The sequence below is a fragment of the Vulpes vulpes genome, chromosome 13 (genome assembly GCF_048418805.1).
Source record: "Vulpes vulpes isolate BD-2025 chromosome 13, VulVul3, whole genome shotgun sequence".
NCBI lineage: Eukaryota > Metazoa > Chordata > Mammalia > Carnivora > Canidae > Vulpes > Vulpes vulpes.
In genome coordinates this window covers 19,233,109-19,251,369 of record NC_132792.1, presented here as the reverse complement: position 1 = coordinate 19,251,369, position 18,261 = coordinate 19,233,109, and the positions used below count along the sequence as shown (strand labels likewise).

Below are 18,261 nucleotides of genomic sequence, written 5' to 3'. Positions count from 1 at the left end.
GGAGGGGGAGGAATCCATTTGGTAGAAATACTCTACCGACACCACTGTTTTATGCCCTTTCTCCCACCCCCCAACCCCCCCCAATCAATATCCTGGTCCAAAACTCACTTGAACACTACCCCCTTGGTTAGGCTATCCCATCCAGCTCAGAACTAAATGCTCCATTTGTTCTCATACCTCCTACGTTTTGCTGCTTGTACTTAGCACTTAGATCATTCCACCTATCTGCATCTTGGTCTTCTTCAGCAAAGTAATGATGAGGAGATACAGAATGGGCTAAGCTCCCTTCTTTATTAGACTCCTCCTCTCCCCAAATCTAGGAGACTTCCCTGGCACACAGGCTGTGTTCTTTTGGCTATGAACAGAAGATGCAAAACCTTTATGAATGTCAGTGAAAAGAGTTTTCAATTCCCTACCCGTCTCCTAATTAAATGCACATGTGACACTCCTGGAGTTCAAGTACCAGCTTCAGATCCCGGGATACCCCTCCTGTAGCAGGTCACCACAGCATCCACTGTGACTCAGCAGAGCAGAACACAGTTACGGCAGCAAAGTTCTATGCAATCTCCCCTAATGAGCACCAGCCCTGGTTTCTTCTGGCTTAAGACTACACTAAGACAGAAAGAAAGGGCTGGGCCAGGCAATGCAAGAGTAGGATTAAACTGAGGGACGCCTGGGGGGCTCAGCGGATGAGAGTCTGCCTTCAGCTCAGGGTGTGATCCCCTGCGAGGAGCCTGTTTCTCTTCCCTCTGCCTATGTCTCTCTCTCATGAATAAATGAATAATTTTTCTTTCTTTTTTTTTTTTTTTTTTTTTTTTTTAAAGAGTAGGATTAAACTGAAGCCGTGTCTGAACTGGTTGAGAGGTCAAGAAGTGGCAGGAACCACTGTCCCAGCAAGCATGGAGGCAGGGTATGAACCTGCTTCTTCCACTGGACAGGAATTTTTGATGACGGGCTTCTATTCACCATGCTCAGATCTTAAAGGGATTCATAGAAGCTGCTGGTACAGGAAAGTTAGATCTTATGCACTAGAGAACAAAATTAAATTTAGGTTAAAAAAAAAAAAAGACCCCTTGGTGATAAGTGGAAGAGAATCAGGCAGGAGTTAGTTGAATAACATCATGATGCAGATTAGAAATGGTTAGGGAAACCGGTCTAAACTTCCATTGCTTCTACGGCTCCTACTCTGTATGTGAACACAGGTGGGAATCAGAAGCATCCATAATCTACCTGTTAATTGTCCTCCTGTCATTCATTCAACAAGCTTCATGAAGGGTCTACCATGGGCATGGCCTAAGACACAGTGCCTACCCACACACAGCAGCACCAAGTAGAAGACGGGATTACAAAGGAGGGTCTCAAGAAGGAAATGCAGTTAGAAACATGTCGGTGGGCGAGCACCAGGAGCTATCTCCCTCCTTCCTTCTGGTTCATATAAGGGGAAATCCATGAGGGCACTTCCAGTCTCTCTTTACTCTCTCCTGGGTTCTTTCCGAAAGAGGAAATAACTACTGAGATGCAAGTCTGTAAAAGGGAACAAAGGACACGTGGCTTGGGCCTCTATCCTCCCCTTGAGTCCCACTTGCTGCTGCAGGAACCTATACTCCATGGCTCCCCAGACTGATACAGGGGGAGGCACTCCTAGGAGGGGTATGTTCTCTGCTTGGATGCAATATTAGCAAGTCTGCTTTATCCTCCAACTCAAAACCAAAACCAAAACCCAAAACCCATGGAGTCTTGTTATAAAGAGGGCACTTTAGTCTTCCATGAGTCCCTGTGATTCAGTTCTGAATTCAAGTGGAATAGAGAGCCTTCATTTATGACTGCTTCTGCTATACGTGTTTGACTAGCTCATTTGCCCTTTCCCCCAGCTGCTATTATGTATCCTTACAATATCTTCCTGATGGGCAGTTTTTTTGCTCTTTTATAGGAGGAAAACTATAAAACCTAAGTGTTGAATGACTTTGAGGCCATTTGATAGTCAATTTCTTCGTTTAGGACGGAAAACTCAGATTCCTTAACGCAGATGTCATTTAGAGCATACCGCCTTCCATTTGAAATCTTTGGGGAGGGGTAGTGCTGAATATTGGAAATCATTTTTCTGCCACATAAGAGAGGCTAGTCCATTAGATCTGAAATAGAAACACTACACGTGAAGTTTATCCTCCCCACTTTCCTTATGTAGCGCTGAGGTTAAAGCGAGGAAAGAAAATGGGAATAAGGAGTAGGAATACTGTTCTCTTGTTTTGGGGCATTTTTACCCCTTTTGAGAAACTGTTACAGTTTCACTGTAACAGTGAAACTGTCGCAGTCCTTTAAGTGCCAACCACCAATCTTGGAATACAAAGATGAATACAACACTGTCCCTGAGGACTCTTTTTTCCTTTCCCTGTATAATAATGCAATCCATGTCTGTTAAACATCACCTCATGGACACAATCATCTACACAGTCCATCCATGGGGAATGGATTACTTTGTGGTTTCTGCATGCTACCTCCTCTCTGGTGGCCCTAATTTTTCCAGCTATTCGGGGTAACTTTCTAAAATACAATTTTTTTTTTTTTTTGAAGAAAGACAATGGATGTAAACATAATCCCAACCTGAATGCAGACCATGTGCTCTATGGCTGGAAAGCACAACTCTAAGCTGCCCAGCTGCCCATAAACACGAGGCACGGGTCTCCACCAGGCTAAGGAATAGAAACAAGATACTGTAATTAAATTCAAAGAAAACAGAACCCATGGTAGCCAAAAACAAAGGGCACCTTTTTGTCATTTTAAACTCAAGGCTACAGGTTCAGCAAAATGAAAGAGCTCCCTCCCTATTTGTTCTTAACAACTTTAATACTTTTAACACTATACACTTAACACAAGGTCAAGCTTAAACAGGTTACACATGATAAAAAAAACCTTCTAATTTGCTACTAATTAGGTTTGTATGAGTAAGTGAAAATGCAAGATATGAAACATGCCAAAAAGGTTTTTTTTGTTGTTTTTTTAAAGAAGGATGGGAGCACAAAAACATTTACTGAGGATCTATGTTCTAAGCACCCTCCCGTAACCCCTCTCCTTTATTAAATCGTCCCAACTCTCCTGGGAAGTAAACAGTAGTGTGACTTTCTCCCTGATACAGAAACTAAAGTTCAGATGTTAAGTACCTATTTCCTATCCAGGTCCTCTGGCAAAATTCCTTCTCTGAATCAGTGTTTCTCAATGAACTTAGGGACACAAGCTGTTACTTGGTTTTGGGTTGTGAACTTTGTATGGGATGGCCATGCGCTGAGGGACACACAGCTGAGGGACCCAGGGACAAAAAAATACCAATAGTAGCCCCAATATATCCCAATAATGCATTAGGAGGACTGTTACCCTCCAATAAGAACCACTTTTCTAAAGGATTCTTCAAGTATCAGGACAAAAGACTAAAGAGGGGCGCTCCCTTTAAAAATCTCCCCTATCTTCGGGGTGCCTGGTTGGCTCAGTGATTGAGGGTCTGCCTTTGGCTCAGGTAGTGATCCCAGGTTCTGGGATGGAGCCCTGCATCAGGCTCGCCGCAGGGAGCCTGCTTCTCCCTGTGTCTCTGCCTCTGTGTCTGTCATGAATGAATACATAAAATCTTAAAAAAAAAAAATCTCCCCTACCTTCAAATCTCTCAGAAGTCTTGTTGCATTTAGGCTCCTAAGAAAGCCCTATGCACACTTATGGAGTCAGTTACAAAAGTGGTCATGAATTTATTTCCCATACATTCCATAATCATTCACTGAATATCTACCTACTATGGGTCAGGTACTGCAATATTGGCTGGGACAGCAAAGCATACAAGATCCCAGCCTTGAAAGGGTTACAGTCTTATAGTCTATTGAGAAATTAAGTATGGAAATGTTAAAATAGGTGTAAGCACAGGTACTAGGGCAGCATAGTGCAGAAGGCACCTCCCACAGACTAGGGCAGAGAGCTGGGAAGGCAGAGGGTAAGAAGGGTTGAGACAGGTTCTCAGAAGTGGTGAAGTTTTTCCTGAGCTGTTTGAAAGATCAGGTGGGAGTAGCCAAGAAGGGCCCAGTCTAAGCTGAGCAAACTGTCTTTGCAAAAACAGAACTAGGAATCCTCTTTGCAGTCAAAGTATAAAGGACTTGCTTTATTCCTCAAGTTGAGACCTCATTGTGATTCAAACTCAGGATCTCCTGCCTACGAGACAAGCACTTGAACCAATAAATCTCTAAAAAATAGAATAAGCCTCTGCAGTCCATGTGTACTTCATTTCAAAGCTCTTGTTTTTGCAAGTCTGCCGTTGCTGGTATAATAACCCAACAGACAAGAAATATGACTAATTTTATACTTCTTACAGTGAACAGGAAATTGTTTTCAAATGCACGGAGGGCTGGCAACCAGTGGGAGTGTCCCTCACTTGGGAACACAAAAAAGTAAAAAGAGGATAGTCAAGGTCACGTGAAGGGTGAGGCAGAAGGGGTGCCAGCAGGTCAACCTAACCTTGGCCCAAAGCTCAAGATGAGCTTTAGCTTTTTTATCTTTTCTCACTCATCTGAAGTCTTATTTCACTTACCATCAACTGTAACAATGCAGAAAGCCAGATTCTCACCTTATTAGTACATCTGCACTGTTGAGAAAACTTACAAGCCTCTTTGGCTATTTTTTTTTTTCAGAGCCATGTATGTTAGGATATGTAATATAGAAATTATGTGAATACAATAAATATAAATAAGCTCAGAACCTCAGTCCAATGACTATAGTTTTTTGAGGTAAGGTACTGAGCAGAAGAACTAGGTTGTTGCTACTTCAGGTGGTTAAGTAATTATAATGAGGAGTAAGGGTAGTTCGATTGCTCTCTTCTGGGGCAGGGAGGGAAGACGGAAGCAAGCCCTGTGATTCCCTCTAGACTACAAGGAACAGGCTCATTTCCCCTTGGCAAGGAGCCAGGTGCAGCTGGTCGGCTTGCCCTCTCCTTCCTATCCCAGTGCCCCTTACCTGAGCCACACTCAGGAGACATAACTCTGCGGGTAACTGTAGGCTCTCCTTCAGTCACACAATTATTTTATCATTCAGGCACAATTTGACCTCTAATGTGACATCGCAAACACACGTGGCCCACATATTCTTCCCCATGAACTGCCCTCCACAAAAAAAAAAAAAAAAAAAAAAAAAAAAGGTCTGTGTCCCAAGGGAAGAGAATCTAAAATGAAAACTGGGGAATCCCTCACCAACCTCCTGCCCCTGCTTTCAACCGGGAGATTCGGAGGAGACAGTTATTGTAGAGCCAAAACCGCAAAGGCCAACGTTAAAGTAGAAAACAGAGGAAGGTGGTCTTCAGAGAAAAGGATTCACCCAAACGGAAGAGGCTGGTTGTTTTTTTTTGTTTTTTTTTTTTTTATTCCTGGCCGATTTCCATTTCTTTTCTGCAAAGTTTGCTAACCTCGGGATGGTCGTATTAACAGAGGCAGGTGTAGGAACACCTCCAACGCCCCTGAGTACACCCGCTGCCGCCGCTGCCGGGGGTGTGCGGGCTGGGGGGCCTGGACCCGGCCGAGGACCGTGCTTCCCGATGACGCACCTGGCCGGGGTCCCCTCCCACGTGTCGGGGGGGTGCAAAGCGAGAATCCCCCGTCCGGAGGCCACCCAGCCGACCGCGGTGCGGGGGGGACGGCGGAAGGGGAGGCTCGGGGCTTCGACCCCCTGCCGGTCCCCCGCTCTCCTCCCGCTCCCAGCGCACCGCGCCGCCTTAGGGGTACTCTCCGCCTCCAACCCCAACGTCCTGCGCACCTACGCGTCTTTCCAAAGCAGCTGAAGGGAGCGCCTACTGGCCCTCCGCGGCTCAGGTGAGTGCCGAGAGGTGTAGGAGGAAAGGGCCCGCTCGCCACCACCCTGTCTCCTCTCTCCTCCCCACGCTCCCCAAGACCCATCAGGGACGTGTGCATTGGGGTGCGCGGGTCGGGAGAGGGAGCTTCAATGCCCAAGCGTCCCTTACCTTCCACAGCCATTCTCTCAGAGCTTCCCTAACGCATGCATAATTTTCTCGGCCGAAATACTCCTCCTGCCCCGCGCTCCCCCCTCCTCGCGCTCTCGCCTAAATATTCTGCGCTCATCTGCTCTAGGACCAACCTGCCGCGGTCACGCAAAGCGAGGCTGCCGGCTCCGGCTTCGCGCAGGGCGGCCTGGGAAATGTAGTTCCATCACGTGCCTCCAACCCGGGGGGCCGCCCCGAATCCTCGGCAGGGGACGGCCCCGTCCGCACTGTCCGGGCCGCAGCTCCCGCTGCAGGCGGCCCAGGCGGAACGACCCTTCCCGGAGTTGTCCCGTGGGCAGAACCAGCGACCTCCCCCGCTCCCCAGACGCGGAAGGGACTACATTTCCCAAGATGCCCTGCGCTGGGCTTCGTTCGGCGCTGAGTAGAGACCCGAGATTGAGTTCTCCGCTGACATTTGGAAGCGGGTGAGCACCTGGCGGGGGTCGTGCGGAGGGATGGAGGCGGCGAGGTCTGTGCTGGGATCTCCTGGGCTTGTGCGACCGGTTAGCGAGGAGAGCAGAGCCCGCGGCGGGCTGGGCCCGAGAGCCGCTGCACCGGGTGCGGCTGAAAGTTGGTGCTGTGCGCCCCGGGCTCCGCGGGGTTCTGGAGCATCCCGCCAGGTGGTAGAGCTTCGTCCGAGCCTCCAGGTGCTAGAGGTGGATAAATTTAACACGGGGTGGGGGGGTGGCTTAAAAACTCCAAACAGGCGTCATCCTCAAGGCTTTATGAGGAATCAAATCCAGGAACCAGGATCCCCACCTGAGGATGTTAGAGGATGTCTGGCTGCCTTGCTTCCAGCTGGGAGACTTTCAGCTTCCTTGGCCTGGAAGCCCCTTGGCGGTCTGTGATGGGGCCCAACGATTAACAGCAGCACCCAAGAATTAGCGTTCTTTCGACTTCTGACCCTGTGTCCTAACACCCCCCCCCCCCCCCCCCCCCCCGGTGTTGGTGCTGTAAGCAGACAGGAGAAAGAATCACGTGGAGGGCAATAGAGTTCCAGAGCTGGCAAATACTGATAAAAATGAAGTTCCCCAACAACGCAGATGCAGTTATGACTGGTAGCGGTAAGTGAATGGTTTTGGGAAAATAATGACTCAGGACTGTAGTAAGTTTTTTAAAGGCCTTGAGGAGCTTGGAAATTCGAATGATGTCACTTCCACCCAGCGCCCAGCTCTTTTACCCCCTTGCATAGGGGGAGTGGAAGTGGCATCATATATATATGATTATATTATATATTATAATATATATAATTTCTAAAAACTACTCTGGAAAATAATTCTAAGAAAGCACAAATATTTGATTCTTCCCATAAAGATGACTCTTTAGATTTCCTTTGCCTTGGTCATTTTTTTTTTTTTTAACTTTCTGAGTGTGTACCTGCACACCTGTTTTTCTGGTCACTAAGAATGTGTGCCTTGTCCTACTATTGCGTAATATGGCTATTTTAAAAATACTTGTATGTCACTCTTAAATGCCATTGGTGATACTTTAACTGCGTCCATAGAGCTGTGTGCAAATCAAACCCATGGTTTCCATCCTTGGTACGGTAGCCAGAGACCTGTTCAGTGAGACACAATGGGTATTTGCCACGGGTAAAATAATTTTCCAACCTAATTTGTAACCAAGCATTTCAAAATCTGGAAGGAACTGAAATCCAAGTGCTTTCTCTCCCCTCTCATTAAGTCTTTCCTTAGAACGTTTGTAGAAGAAAGCCATGGAAAAAAAAAAAAAAAAAAAGAAGAAAGCCATGGGACAGGCAGCATCAATGGCTCCCAAGCTTGTCTGTGCACCAGCCTTTTGCAAACACACAATCTTAAGCCTCCCGTTAATCTCACAGAATCTGGATTTCTGAACATTTGAATAGGGGCACTTAAGTTTTAAAAACCCACAGGTGATTCTCATGTGCAGTGAAGATGAAATGACGTATTTACCAGCCACTTTTTGATTATCTATGCCTTCTCTTTGCTACAGTAAAGCAACAGTTGATCTGTCATTCAAACAATAGTAATATATTACAAGGCTGAACTTCTAGAAATGACCCTCAAGATTCTATACTAGAATCCCCTGAACCTATGACCCCTAAACTCATAACAAATGAGTCATTCCTCCTGTGATTGTATTATGTTAAAATGCACAGCTGACCATAAAAATGGAAGACTATCCAGGTGGGCCTAATATAATCTGTCAAAGAATTTTCTACTACTGGTAACTAAAGGGGAGAGCAGAAGGAGAACTCAGAGTCCAGGCATGAAGAGGACTCAACACATATGTTACTTCTTTGAAGAGACAGGCATGTAAGTAGGGATACAGGTGGCCCCTGGCAGACAGCCAGCAAGTGGAAGGGGGCCTCAGTCCTATAGCTGTAAGGAACAGGATTCTACTAACAACTTGAATGAGGATGGAAATAGATTCTTCCCCAGAGACTTCAGATAAGCATTCAGCCCACCTGACACCTGATTGAGGTCTTGGAAAACCTGAACAGAGAATACAAGTGAGCCCTCTGAGCTACACAACTGTAAGCTAGTAAATCAGTATTAAGCTACTAAATTTGATTATTTTCTATTTGTTAATTTGTGTAGTGTGTGATGCAGCAATAGAAACTAACACAGGATACATCCTGTATACAACAAACAGCAATTCTGGACCTATTTTTTTTGTGGATGGGGTCAGTTAAAAAATAATGATTTTAATGCCAACAAAGTAAGTCAGAATTTCTGGAGGTAGGAGGACTCCCACCCCTAGAATTTTTTTTATTTTTTTCAAGTTTTTCAAGTACTTCAAGAGATTTTAATCTGAAGCTTCTGTTGAGCAATGTTACTAAAGGGTTAGAGACCAAAATGCCTGGGTGGGAAGAGATATTTGGCATTCCCCTCTGTTACTGAGTCTTGTCGTGGCCTTGCAACTTATCCCTTGAATGTGGGCTTCTTTTCCACTCCCTCTGCTACCCTGCTGGAGTATTCAGACCTGGGTTTCACTTAAGTAATGTGAATGATTCCACTGGCTCAGTGAGGACAGGGGTAGAATGGTTTTGCTCGCCTTCGATGTTTAGGCCACTAGTATTATTTATTTTCCTTGTAATAACTACATAGTACATATATCATGTGTCTATAAATGATGACTAATTGAAGGAGTACGTGAGTAAACTACCCCGTCATGATTAGATCTACATTCTGCCCAATGAAACTTCAAGTTAATATTTTGTTTTAGTGTTCCATACCAGCAGTAGATATTTCTACACCTGGAATCAATTCAAAAATAACTTGGAGGCAAGTGAATCTGAGCCTTCTCATTTCACAATTAGGGCAGAGAAAATCATGCCCAGGTAGCATGGCAGGACAATGTCTATTGGTTGGCTTTAAGTGGAAAAGGCTGGGGCAGCTATCATTGCTTCAGGTTCATGGATAGGTTGCGGTAGCTCTACCTTAGGGTCAGGGGCAGTGGCTACTCAAGGGACAGCCATTCTCATTGTAATGGCAAAAGAATAAGTGGGCAAAAGGAAGCATGCACGACTTTTTTTTTTTTTTAAGATTTATTTTAGAGAGACAGCACACTTGCTTGGGAGGGGCAGAGAAAGAGAGAATCTCAAGCAGACTCCTCGCTGAATGGGGAGCCCAATACAGGGATTGATCTCACTGCCCTGAGATCATGACCTGAGCCAAAAATCAAGAATGAGCTGCGGGGTACCTGGGTCACTCAGTGGTTGAACATCTGCCTTTGGTTCAGGTCGAGTTCCAGGGTCCTTGGGATGGAGTCCCACATCAGGTTTCTACCTGCTTCTCCCTTTGCCTATGTCTCTGCCTCTCTCTGTGTGTCTGTCATGAATAAATAAATAAAATCTTGAAAGAAAAAAAAAAAGAATCAGCTGCTTAACCCAATGAGCCACCCAAGTGCCCAGCACACAAGACTTTTAAAGCCTGGCTCTGAGCTGGGATGTGTTCACTTCTTACTTACCCTTTGTCATTTATCAGTGGTAGTCACATGGCCAATCTAATAGTCAAGCCATAGGGAAATATACTATCCCCATGGAGAAGCCATGGCAAGAATGTGTGCAGGGAAGGATGAAAAATTGGGTTAATTATTCAACTCCCACCATGGCTATGTATTATTAGTCTCCTATGGTTGCCATAACAAAGTGCCACCAGCTGGGTGGCTTAAAACAACAGAAATTTATCCTTTTATATCCTGGAGGCTAGACGTCTGAAAACAAAGTATTGGCAAAGCCATACTTCCTCTGACATCTCTACAGAAGAATCCTCTCTTCTTCTTGGTTTCTAGTTGTCGTGGCAGTCTTCAGGGTTCCTTGGTGTGTTGCTGCATCACTCTAATCTTTGCCTTCATCATCACATGGTCTTGTTCTTCATGAGTATGTCTCTGATTTTTACATCTCTCTTATCAGGACACCAGTCATTAGATTCAAGGCCCACTCTAACCCAGTATTACTTCACCTTAACTTGAAATTTCCAGATACGGTCATTTGAGCATCACCTGGGAGCTGGTAAAAAGCTTAAATTCATGGGCGTCAACCCAGACCTACTGAATCAGAAACAAGAGGGTAAGACCCAGCAGTCTGTGGTGTAACAAGTTCTCCAGGTGATTTTAATTCATGCTAGAGTTTGAGAACCACCATTGTAGAAAACAGAAGTTAGACTTTGCAGAAAGGTACATTTGGCCATTGTTAAGAAGGAGCAAGAGGTAGGACCCAATCCCTATCTGTCTCTGTGTATGTGTTTCTGAGTATGTAGGGTTATTGGAATAAGTGGTGGGAAAGGAATTACTCATAAGAAGGCAAGTGTTAGCAGTAGAGTGGGTTTAACTAATCGCTTACCTGATAAGAATATAATTCTAAGGAATCCAGGTCCTATTTGCCTCATGGATCAGTGGACTTGACAAAGCACTGTTCTATTTTTTTTCCAAAGGTTTTATTTATTTATTCATGAGAAACAGGCAGAGACACAAGCAGAGGGAGAAGCAGGCTCCATGCAGGGAGCCTGATGTAGGACTCGATTCCAGGTCTCCAGGATCATGCCCTGGGCCGAAGGTGGCACTAAACCACTGAGCTACCCAGGCTTCCCAGCACTGTTCTTATACTCAAAGTCATCACTGAATTTTCATTTTCTGTGGGTGTGAGAAAGATGGGAGGAGTCATCAGAACTGGTTCCTGAGACTACAGCATGAGTTACACTGGGTAGAATCAATGAAAAGAGGTAGCCAAGGTCTGGGGCACCTGGATGGCTCAGTCAGTTAAGCTTTGGATTCTTGATTTTGGCTCAGGTCATGTTCTCAGGGTCATATGGTTAGGTTCCATGCTTGGCAAGGAGTCTGCTTGGGATTCTCTCTCCCTCTCTACTTCCCCACTTCTAAAATAAATCTTTCCAAAAAATGTAGCCAAGGTGCTCTGCACAGTGTTCAAAGCATTTGTAGAAATGATTATTACCAAAGACTATTGCTGACTCCATACTTCTGTCTTCAACCAGTTCTGGAAAAAAATGACCCTGTAACCTGCCCCCAGCTGTATATGCAGAGCTAAGAAAGAAAACATGCTACAGTTTGTTACAGCATTTCAGGCAGGGACATAGAAAGTTAGTTTACTAGTGAAGTCCCATCTAATGCACAACTAAATTTAACAAAGGGAGTCACCACTTAGGGTAAGATTCTCAAATAAAACTATAAAATAAAGAAAAGAAAAGAAAACAGTACGGAGTTTCCTCAAAAAGTTGAAAATAAAGCTACCCTCCAACCCAGCAATTGCACTACTGGGTATTTGCCCAAAGGATACAAACATAGTGATTCAAAGGGGCACCTGAACCCCAATGTTGAAAGCAGCAATGTCCACAATAGCAAACTATGGAAAGAGCCCAGTGTCCATCAATAGATGAATGGATAGAGATCACGCCCTGGGCCGAAGATGGCGCTAAACCGCTGGGCCACCGGGGCTGCCCCCATAACAGACTCTTAATCCTAGGAAACAAACTGAGGGTCTCTGGAGGGAAGGGGGGGTGGGTTGGGTAACTGAGTGGTGGGAATTAAGGAGGACACATGATGTGATGAGCACTGGGTATTATATAAGACTGATGAATCACTGAACTCTACCTCCGAAACCAATAGTATATATTTATTAATTGAATCTAAATAATGTTTTTTTCAAATATAGGACATGTTATTGTGTGTATACAGTCCTGTTAAGTAACCCCTAGCACCTCAAACTTACAGAACACAAAGGAAAGACTACAAGGAAAGACTTCATGCAGATGTCTGTATATTCAGAACATTTTGCCTTTAAAATACATTCCTAGTCCTGAATGTGGGAGATGGAGAGACTGTTTGAAACATTTTCTTGTGGATTCTAATACCTTAATATGCTGGGATGGTTTTTGTTTTTGTTTTTTGAGGATTGAATCAGGAAATTAAAACTCCTATCTGAGAGTAGAGGTAGGTCTCTAAAGAAATGGGAGTTTGTTCAATAGATGTAACCTACCTATACGAATCAAATATGGAGTGGTTACAATTTGCCAGAAATTCTTCTAAGTATTTTAAAAATGCACATTCTGGCCCTGGAGGCCATGTGCCTCACTACTGTACTATGTCGCCTTTCTGATTTTGCACATATTGTGTTTCTGCTTTAAGAAGTTTTGGAGAGCAGCAGACCAAAATCAAAACATGGAGCTGGATACATTGATATCAGGTATGGGCCCAAAGAAGCACCCCCACCTCTATTCCCCATGCCTCTCTCCTTGAAGGGTAGCAAGTAATACAACAAGCCTTCTGCAGCCTTTTCTTTTTAGCAAGCAAGCTCTATGCTTCATTTTCCCAGGGGCAGAAAAAAATAGCATATTGTGTTGTCGCAAAAGAAAAGAATGGAGTTGAGTCTTCGTGGTTAGAGATGAGAAAAGTCCATCAGTTGTCAGAAAGTAAGAGTCAGGGGAATTTGTGCAGCCAGAGCCCGATAAAAGGCACTGCAGGTGCTGATGACAGATTACTGTCCTCATAAACCCGAAGGCATGATCTAGGGCTCAATCCTAATGTCTGCCAAACTCAAAGAAGTTGAAGAAAAATGGGACATAGGAGATGATTTAGATTGCACCTGGGAAAGAAGGAATGTAGCACACCCAAGATGTGCCTTGTAAGATTAGGCAAGCATCTGCATGGTGCAGCCCCAGATTTGCCTTCTACTTGCTTTTTCCAGCCTGGGGTGTTAGAGAAAAATTCGGCATTTAAAAGTTATTTCTGTGAGGTCTAATTTTGTTCAGGCATCCTAAAAGCTGCAAATGTAGATCATATGAGAGCAAGGGATATTATCAGCCAATTTTCACCCCATGGTTTTAAATGCTAATGGTGTAATATCTGTTAGGTGTCTTAGGTGATGCAGTGTATGTTTGTTAAAGTGATCTCTGCTTTCCCCATAGAACCCTTCTTGGGTTGTATGGACTCAGGGTGATGTGCATATGCATGTGGAGTCCTTCTTTGTCATTCCCTGGGCTGATCTCAGGAAGAAAACAAACCCAACCACAAAGACTCCCTGAGGCTCAGGTGCCTTATGGTGCTGCCTTCCATCTGCCTTATGTATTGTTGATTTTGCCTTTGGAAGCATACTGATGGAGCAGGAATACCCTGGACCCTGGAAACTATAGATCTGGGTTTGAAATCTGCCTCTCACCACATATCAGCTGGGTGAATTGAAACAAATTAACCTCTCTGCCCTTGATTTGCTCTTCTATAAAATGGGTAACAATTTATCTGTCTCGAGGTTTTGAGGATCAGTTATCTATCTAACAAATTAACCCCCCAGATTTAGTGGCTTACCATAGTTTATCATCTCACAGAATTTCTGGGTTCAGAGAATCTGAGAGGAGCTTAATCTGGGTGTTTCCAACTCTGTGTCTCATGAGGTTGCCATCAAGATGTTGGCCAGAGGGCAGCCCGGGTGGTTCAGTGGTTTAGCGCCGCCCTCAGCCCAGGGCGTGATCCTGGAGACCCGGGATCGAGTCCTGCGTCGGGCTCCCTGCATGGAGCCTGCTTCTCCCTCTGCCTGTGTCTCTGTCTCTCTCTCCTCTCTGTTTCTCATGACTAAATAAATAAAATCGATGTTGGCCAGAGCTGCCATCATCCAAAGGTTTGACTTGAGGGAGTGGAGGACTTGCTTCCATGATGGCTCCCTCACACAACTGGCAAGTTAGTGCTGGCTATAGGCAGGAGACCTCAGTGTCTTGGAACATGGATATCTTCATAAGACTGCTGAATTTTTCCTCACAAAAGGACAGCTGGCTTCTCCAGAAAGAGTGATCCAAGAAAGCCAGCAGAGGCCACATGCCTCTTGTGTCCTGGTCTTGGAAATCACAGATCATCACTCCTGCCTATTCTACTTGTTGAAAGTAAACCACTTGGTCTAGACTTCACTCAAGGGGAGGAGAATCAGGCTGTTTTTTGAAGGGACTCTAAGAATTTGTTATCATACTTTAAATCACTGCAAGAGATAACAGAAGTAAAATTCTTAGAAAAAAGTATCAAATAAATGAACACAGTATTTGAAGACTTTAAAAGTATCTTGTTCCTTTCCATCTCTGGTACTGTGCACAGTACTTGGTGTGCCACAACCACAAATAATAAGCTAGTGTTAATTAAGTAACGAGCTAAATTTGTTTACTTTGTGTCAGGTATTATGCTAAGCATTTATCTTATTTTACTTATTTATTAATGAGAGAGAGAGAGAGAGTGAGAGTGGCAGAGAGAAGCAAGCTCCCTGCAGGGAGCCCGACGTGGGACTCGACCCCAGGTCTCCAGGATCAGGCCCTGGGCCGCTAAAACACTAAGCCACATGGGCTGCCCTATGCTAAGCATTTTTTATGGAAAAGCCCATTGCACCTTCATAGTATTCCTGGGAAATGGACATTATTATTCCAATTTTATAGATGGAAAAACTGAAGTGTACAGAGAAGTTAACCAATTTGTTGGATGTTAACATGGAAGAGTGTAATACAGCTTGGAACTGGTCTCAGTCAACTCCAGGGTATAGATTTTAACCATCTAAGATATAGATCTTGTCATAAATCAAGGCCTCTAAAATTATTTATGTGAAATATTCCTACCTCTAAAATCTATTATCATGAAGTATTTTGAGAGTGGGAGAAAATGATGCTTGAATTATGAGGTCTGTATCTTGATGCACTTTTCTCAGATCTAGAATGTTCTAAAAATCCCCAGCCAAAATTTCACAACAAGAAGCATGGGAATTCCTCCCCCACACTATTCTTTCCTCCACCATTTGATAAAACACATCTTTAGCCTCTACTTTCTTCTATTCTGCATTTGCGGTTTCTCCTTGAAACTTGGATGTTCGGAGGTTCCAAGGCTGAATACAAGTGTGAAAACCGAAATAGATGACCTTAAAGGTCATTTCCTGTGTCAACGTTTTGTGATTACATGAGTCCTCCTCCTTTCTGCTTCCCCATTCCCATGGAATGAGTAAACAGGTCTGGTCAGTTCATCCTCAGTGATCACACTCCTGACTCTTCTTGTTCCCTCCCTTAGCCACAGCCCTCATTCTATACCTGGTAAGCCTGGGATGGAAACCGTGGCCTAGTCTTAGCTGGACTAACACCTCCATTCTTATGTGTCCTGATAACCTAAGTCTCCAAAAATGTCCTTTTTGCTTATTGTTAAAAATAAAATCTATCAACTGGCTGTGTAGCAGTCCTCATACAGGGTGCCATGGTTTAGCAGATACCAATAGATAGGTTTTGGAGAATTCGGTCTTCAAAGAAGTTAGGTAGTTTTCCTTACTAATGGAACTTTCTGAAGCCTTTGATAATGCTGATATACAATGTGAATCTTTCTGATTGAGAGATAATGTAACCCAAGAAATTTGCTCTCTCGGGTTTGTTGTGGGCAAGCACAGGTTTCTCATGAAACTGTCTCGAATTACCCATTTGATAGCTGTTTCTTACCACTGGGACTCTTCCCTGACACTTCTTACTTGGTGATGAGCCCATCCTCATTACGTTGCATCTTAGCACATGAAGTCCATAGGCAGCTGCTCCATCTCTCAACCCACAGCCTCTCCAAAATCACTGCTTCAGAGTATCCAGATGTGTGCATATATGTGTTATGTATACGTAACTTTCTTTACTGAAGCTCTGGGTAATTTTAAAAGGGCATTGACCCACTGAAGTTTTTAGGATATAGAACTCTGTGTGGTAGATAAATGTATACATTTCTTCAAATCCATAGAATATACAACATCAAAAATGAACCCTAATGTAAACTATGGACTTTGGATGATAGTACTGTGTGTCAATGTAGGTTCATCAATCATAACAAATGTACACTATTGTGGCAGATGTTAACAACGGGGAAGCTGTGCATATGTGGGGACCAGAAGTATATGGGGATTCTCTGTACCCTCTGCTCAAATTTGCGGTGAACCTAAAACTGCTCTTTAAAAAAGTCTCTTTAAAAAGAAAAAGAAAGTCAAGTACTAAATGTGACTTCTCCAGGATCCAAATGTGTGTGTGTGTTTTAAAGATTTTATTTATTTGAGAGAGAAAATGTGCACGTGAGCACGAGCTGGGAGAGGGGTGGAGGGAGGGACAGAGGGAGAGGGAGAAACAGACTCCCCATTGAGTAGGGAGCCTGAGGATGATCATGGGGATCGCAGGGATTGAAACTCCTGGGATCATGACCTGAGCCAAAGGCAGAGATTAACCAGCTGAGCTACCCAGGCACCCCCCCCCCCCATATGTGTATTAACTAAAAAGTCAACTCTTTCCTAGATGGGTCTTTTTTAAATACATCCACAGTTTCTATTCTGATTTCTTTATCCCTGGTTTTGCCCCTCAATCCTAGAGAGTCTTATCTTCTGGATTTCCCCATTGAAACTTTAACCCTTACTTCAGGATCCATTGTAATTTCCCTCATTAGGACATTTCCCCAAGACCAAGTCATTGAGTTTGGGGTAGAATCCTGGAGTTTTTATTTGGACCATCAGTGATAACCCAAAGAGCTGCAGAGTGGTTCCGCGGGGGCGGGGGGTGGGGGCAGGGCGGGGGGTCTTGGTGCTTCAAGTCTCACAGCATCATTCAGTTTGGTAATATAACCTCCAAGGGAGGTCTATTAGGGGATTCTCCTAAATATACTTCTTTCTAAAAAGCCCTTTTAGATCTGTTAGAACACCACACAGCCCACCCTAAAGTTGTTTTAATTCTTGAGGAAAACACAGTCCCTCTAAACCCTAATGAAAAACAGTGTTTTCTAACTGCTTTGTAATTTGCCATATAACTTTTTCTTCCTTTGAAGCCAATGGATTTCATTATTATGAAGAGCAATGTAATGCTACATTCCTTTGATGCTTTAAGCTTGTGTCACTTTGGACCTGATGGATAAAGAAAGGAGCCATATGCCTCCAGAAGACTGCTCCCTTGGTCATAAGAGAGAACTTCTGAAGGACCATTCAAGCAATTAAGTAGTCAGGCCCTGTAATGGGCACTAGAAATGTAAACATAAATGATACAAATTTTCTTCTCTAACACTTGGCTTTAAAAAGGTATTTATCGGGGCACCTGAGTGATTCAGTGGTTGAGCATCTGTCTTCAGCCCAGGTAGTGATCCTAGAATGCCTGGGTCGAGTCCCACATCAGGCTCCCTGCATGGAACCTGCTTCTTCTGCCTGTGTTTCTGCCTTTCTTTCTTTCTGTGTCTCTAATGAATAAATAAATAAAAATCTTTAAAATTCTTTTTAAATAAAAAGATATTTATCCATTCATTAGTTCATATGTCAACTACATTTTGGGCCAGATGTTATATTGGGTATAAGGACTGTTTTTGACTGGATTCCCTGGGAATAGAGCAAAAATTGTGAGTTGTGTACAGATGGTTTCCTGGAGAATATTTGGGGATATAGACCTGAGCAAAAGTGAGGATAGCAGGACAAGGCAGGGAGAGAAGCAGGTGCTCCATGTGATTATAGCTAAGGCCATGCCCAATCTTACTGGGAGTGCCGGAGCTGACCTATAGAGTTGTCCCAAAGAGGAAAGGAGTCCATTGACATTTGAATGCCAATGTCATTTGGTCACTGATGGCCCAGTGTCCTTGAGAGGGGGCTGTAACTGTAGGGAAGGCAGTTTTTTGCAGCCTGGGGCAATGCCCAGGAAAGAACATGGCTTTGAGTCATCAGTTATCAGTATCCACAGGAGCTAAGAGGTGGGAAGAAATGTGTAGGAGAATTCAGCATCCACTATTGGGATATACCA

At 44.2% G+C, this 18,261-nt stretch overlaps 1 protein-coding gene across 14 annotated transcripts in view; it reads right to left on the bottom strand.

The window, feature by feature from the left end:
* SAMD12 (sterile alpha motif domain containing 12) overlaps positions 1-6,272 on the bottom strand; it is a 372,850-nt gene extending 366,578 nt beyond the window's left edge. For 7 of the 14 annotated variants that reach the window (XR_011996526.1, XR_011996528.1, XR_011996531.1 and 4 more), the window contains exon 1: positions 5,981-6,152. Coding sequence is in view for 4 of the 14 variants with exons in the window: in XM_072734021.1 (XP_072590122.1) it covers positions 5,981-5,993 (13 nt within the window). In the remaining 10 variants the exon portion in view is untranslated. Of the gene's footprint in view, positions 1-5,980 lie in introns of all 14 variants that reach the window. The other 7 variants (XR_011996532.1, XR_011996534.1, XR_011996533.1 and 4 more) reach the window with 3 other exon arrangements.
* Positions 6,273-18,261: the final 11,989 nt, after the last annotated feature.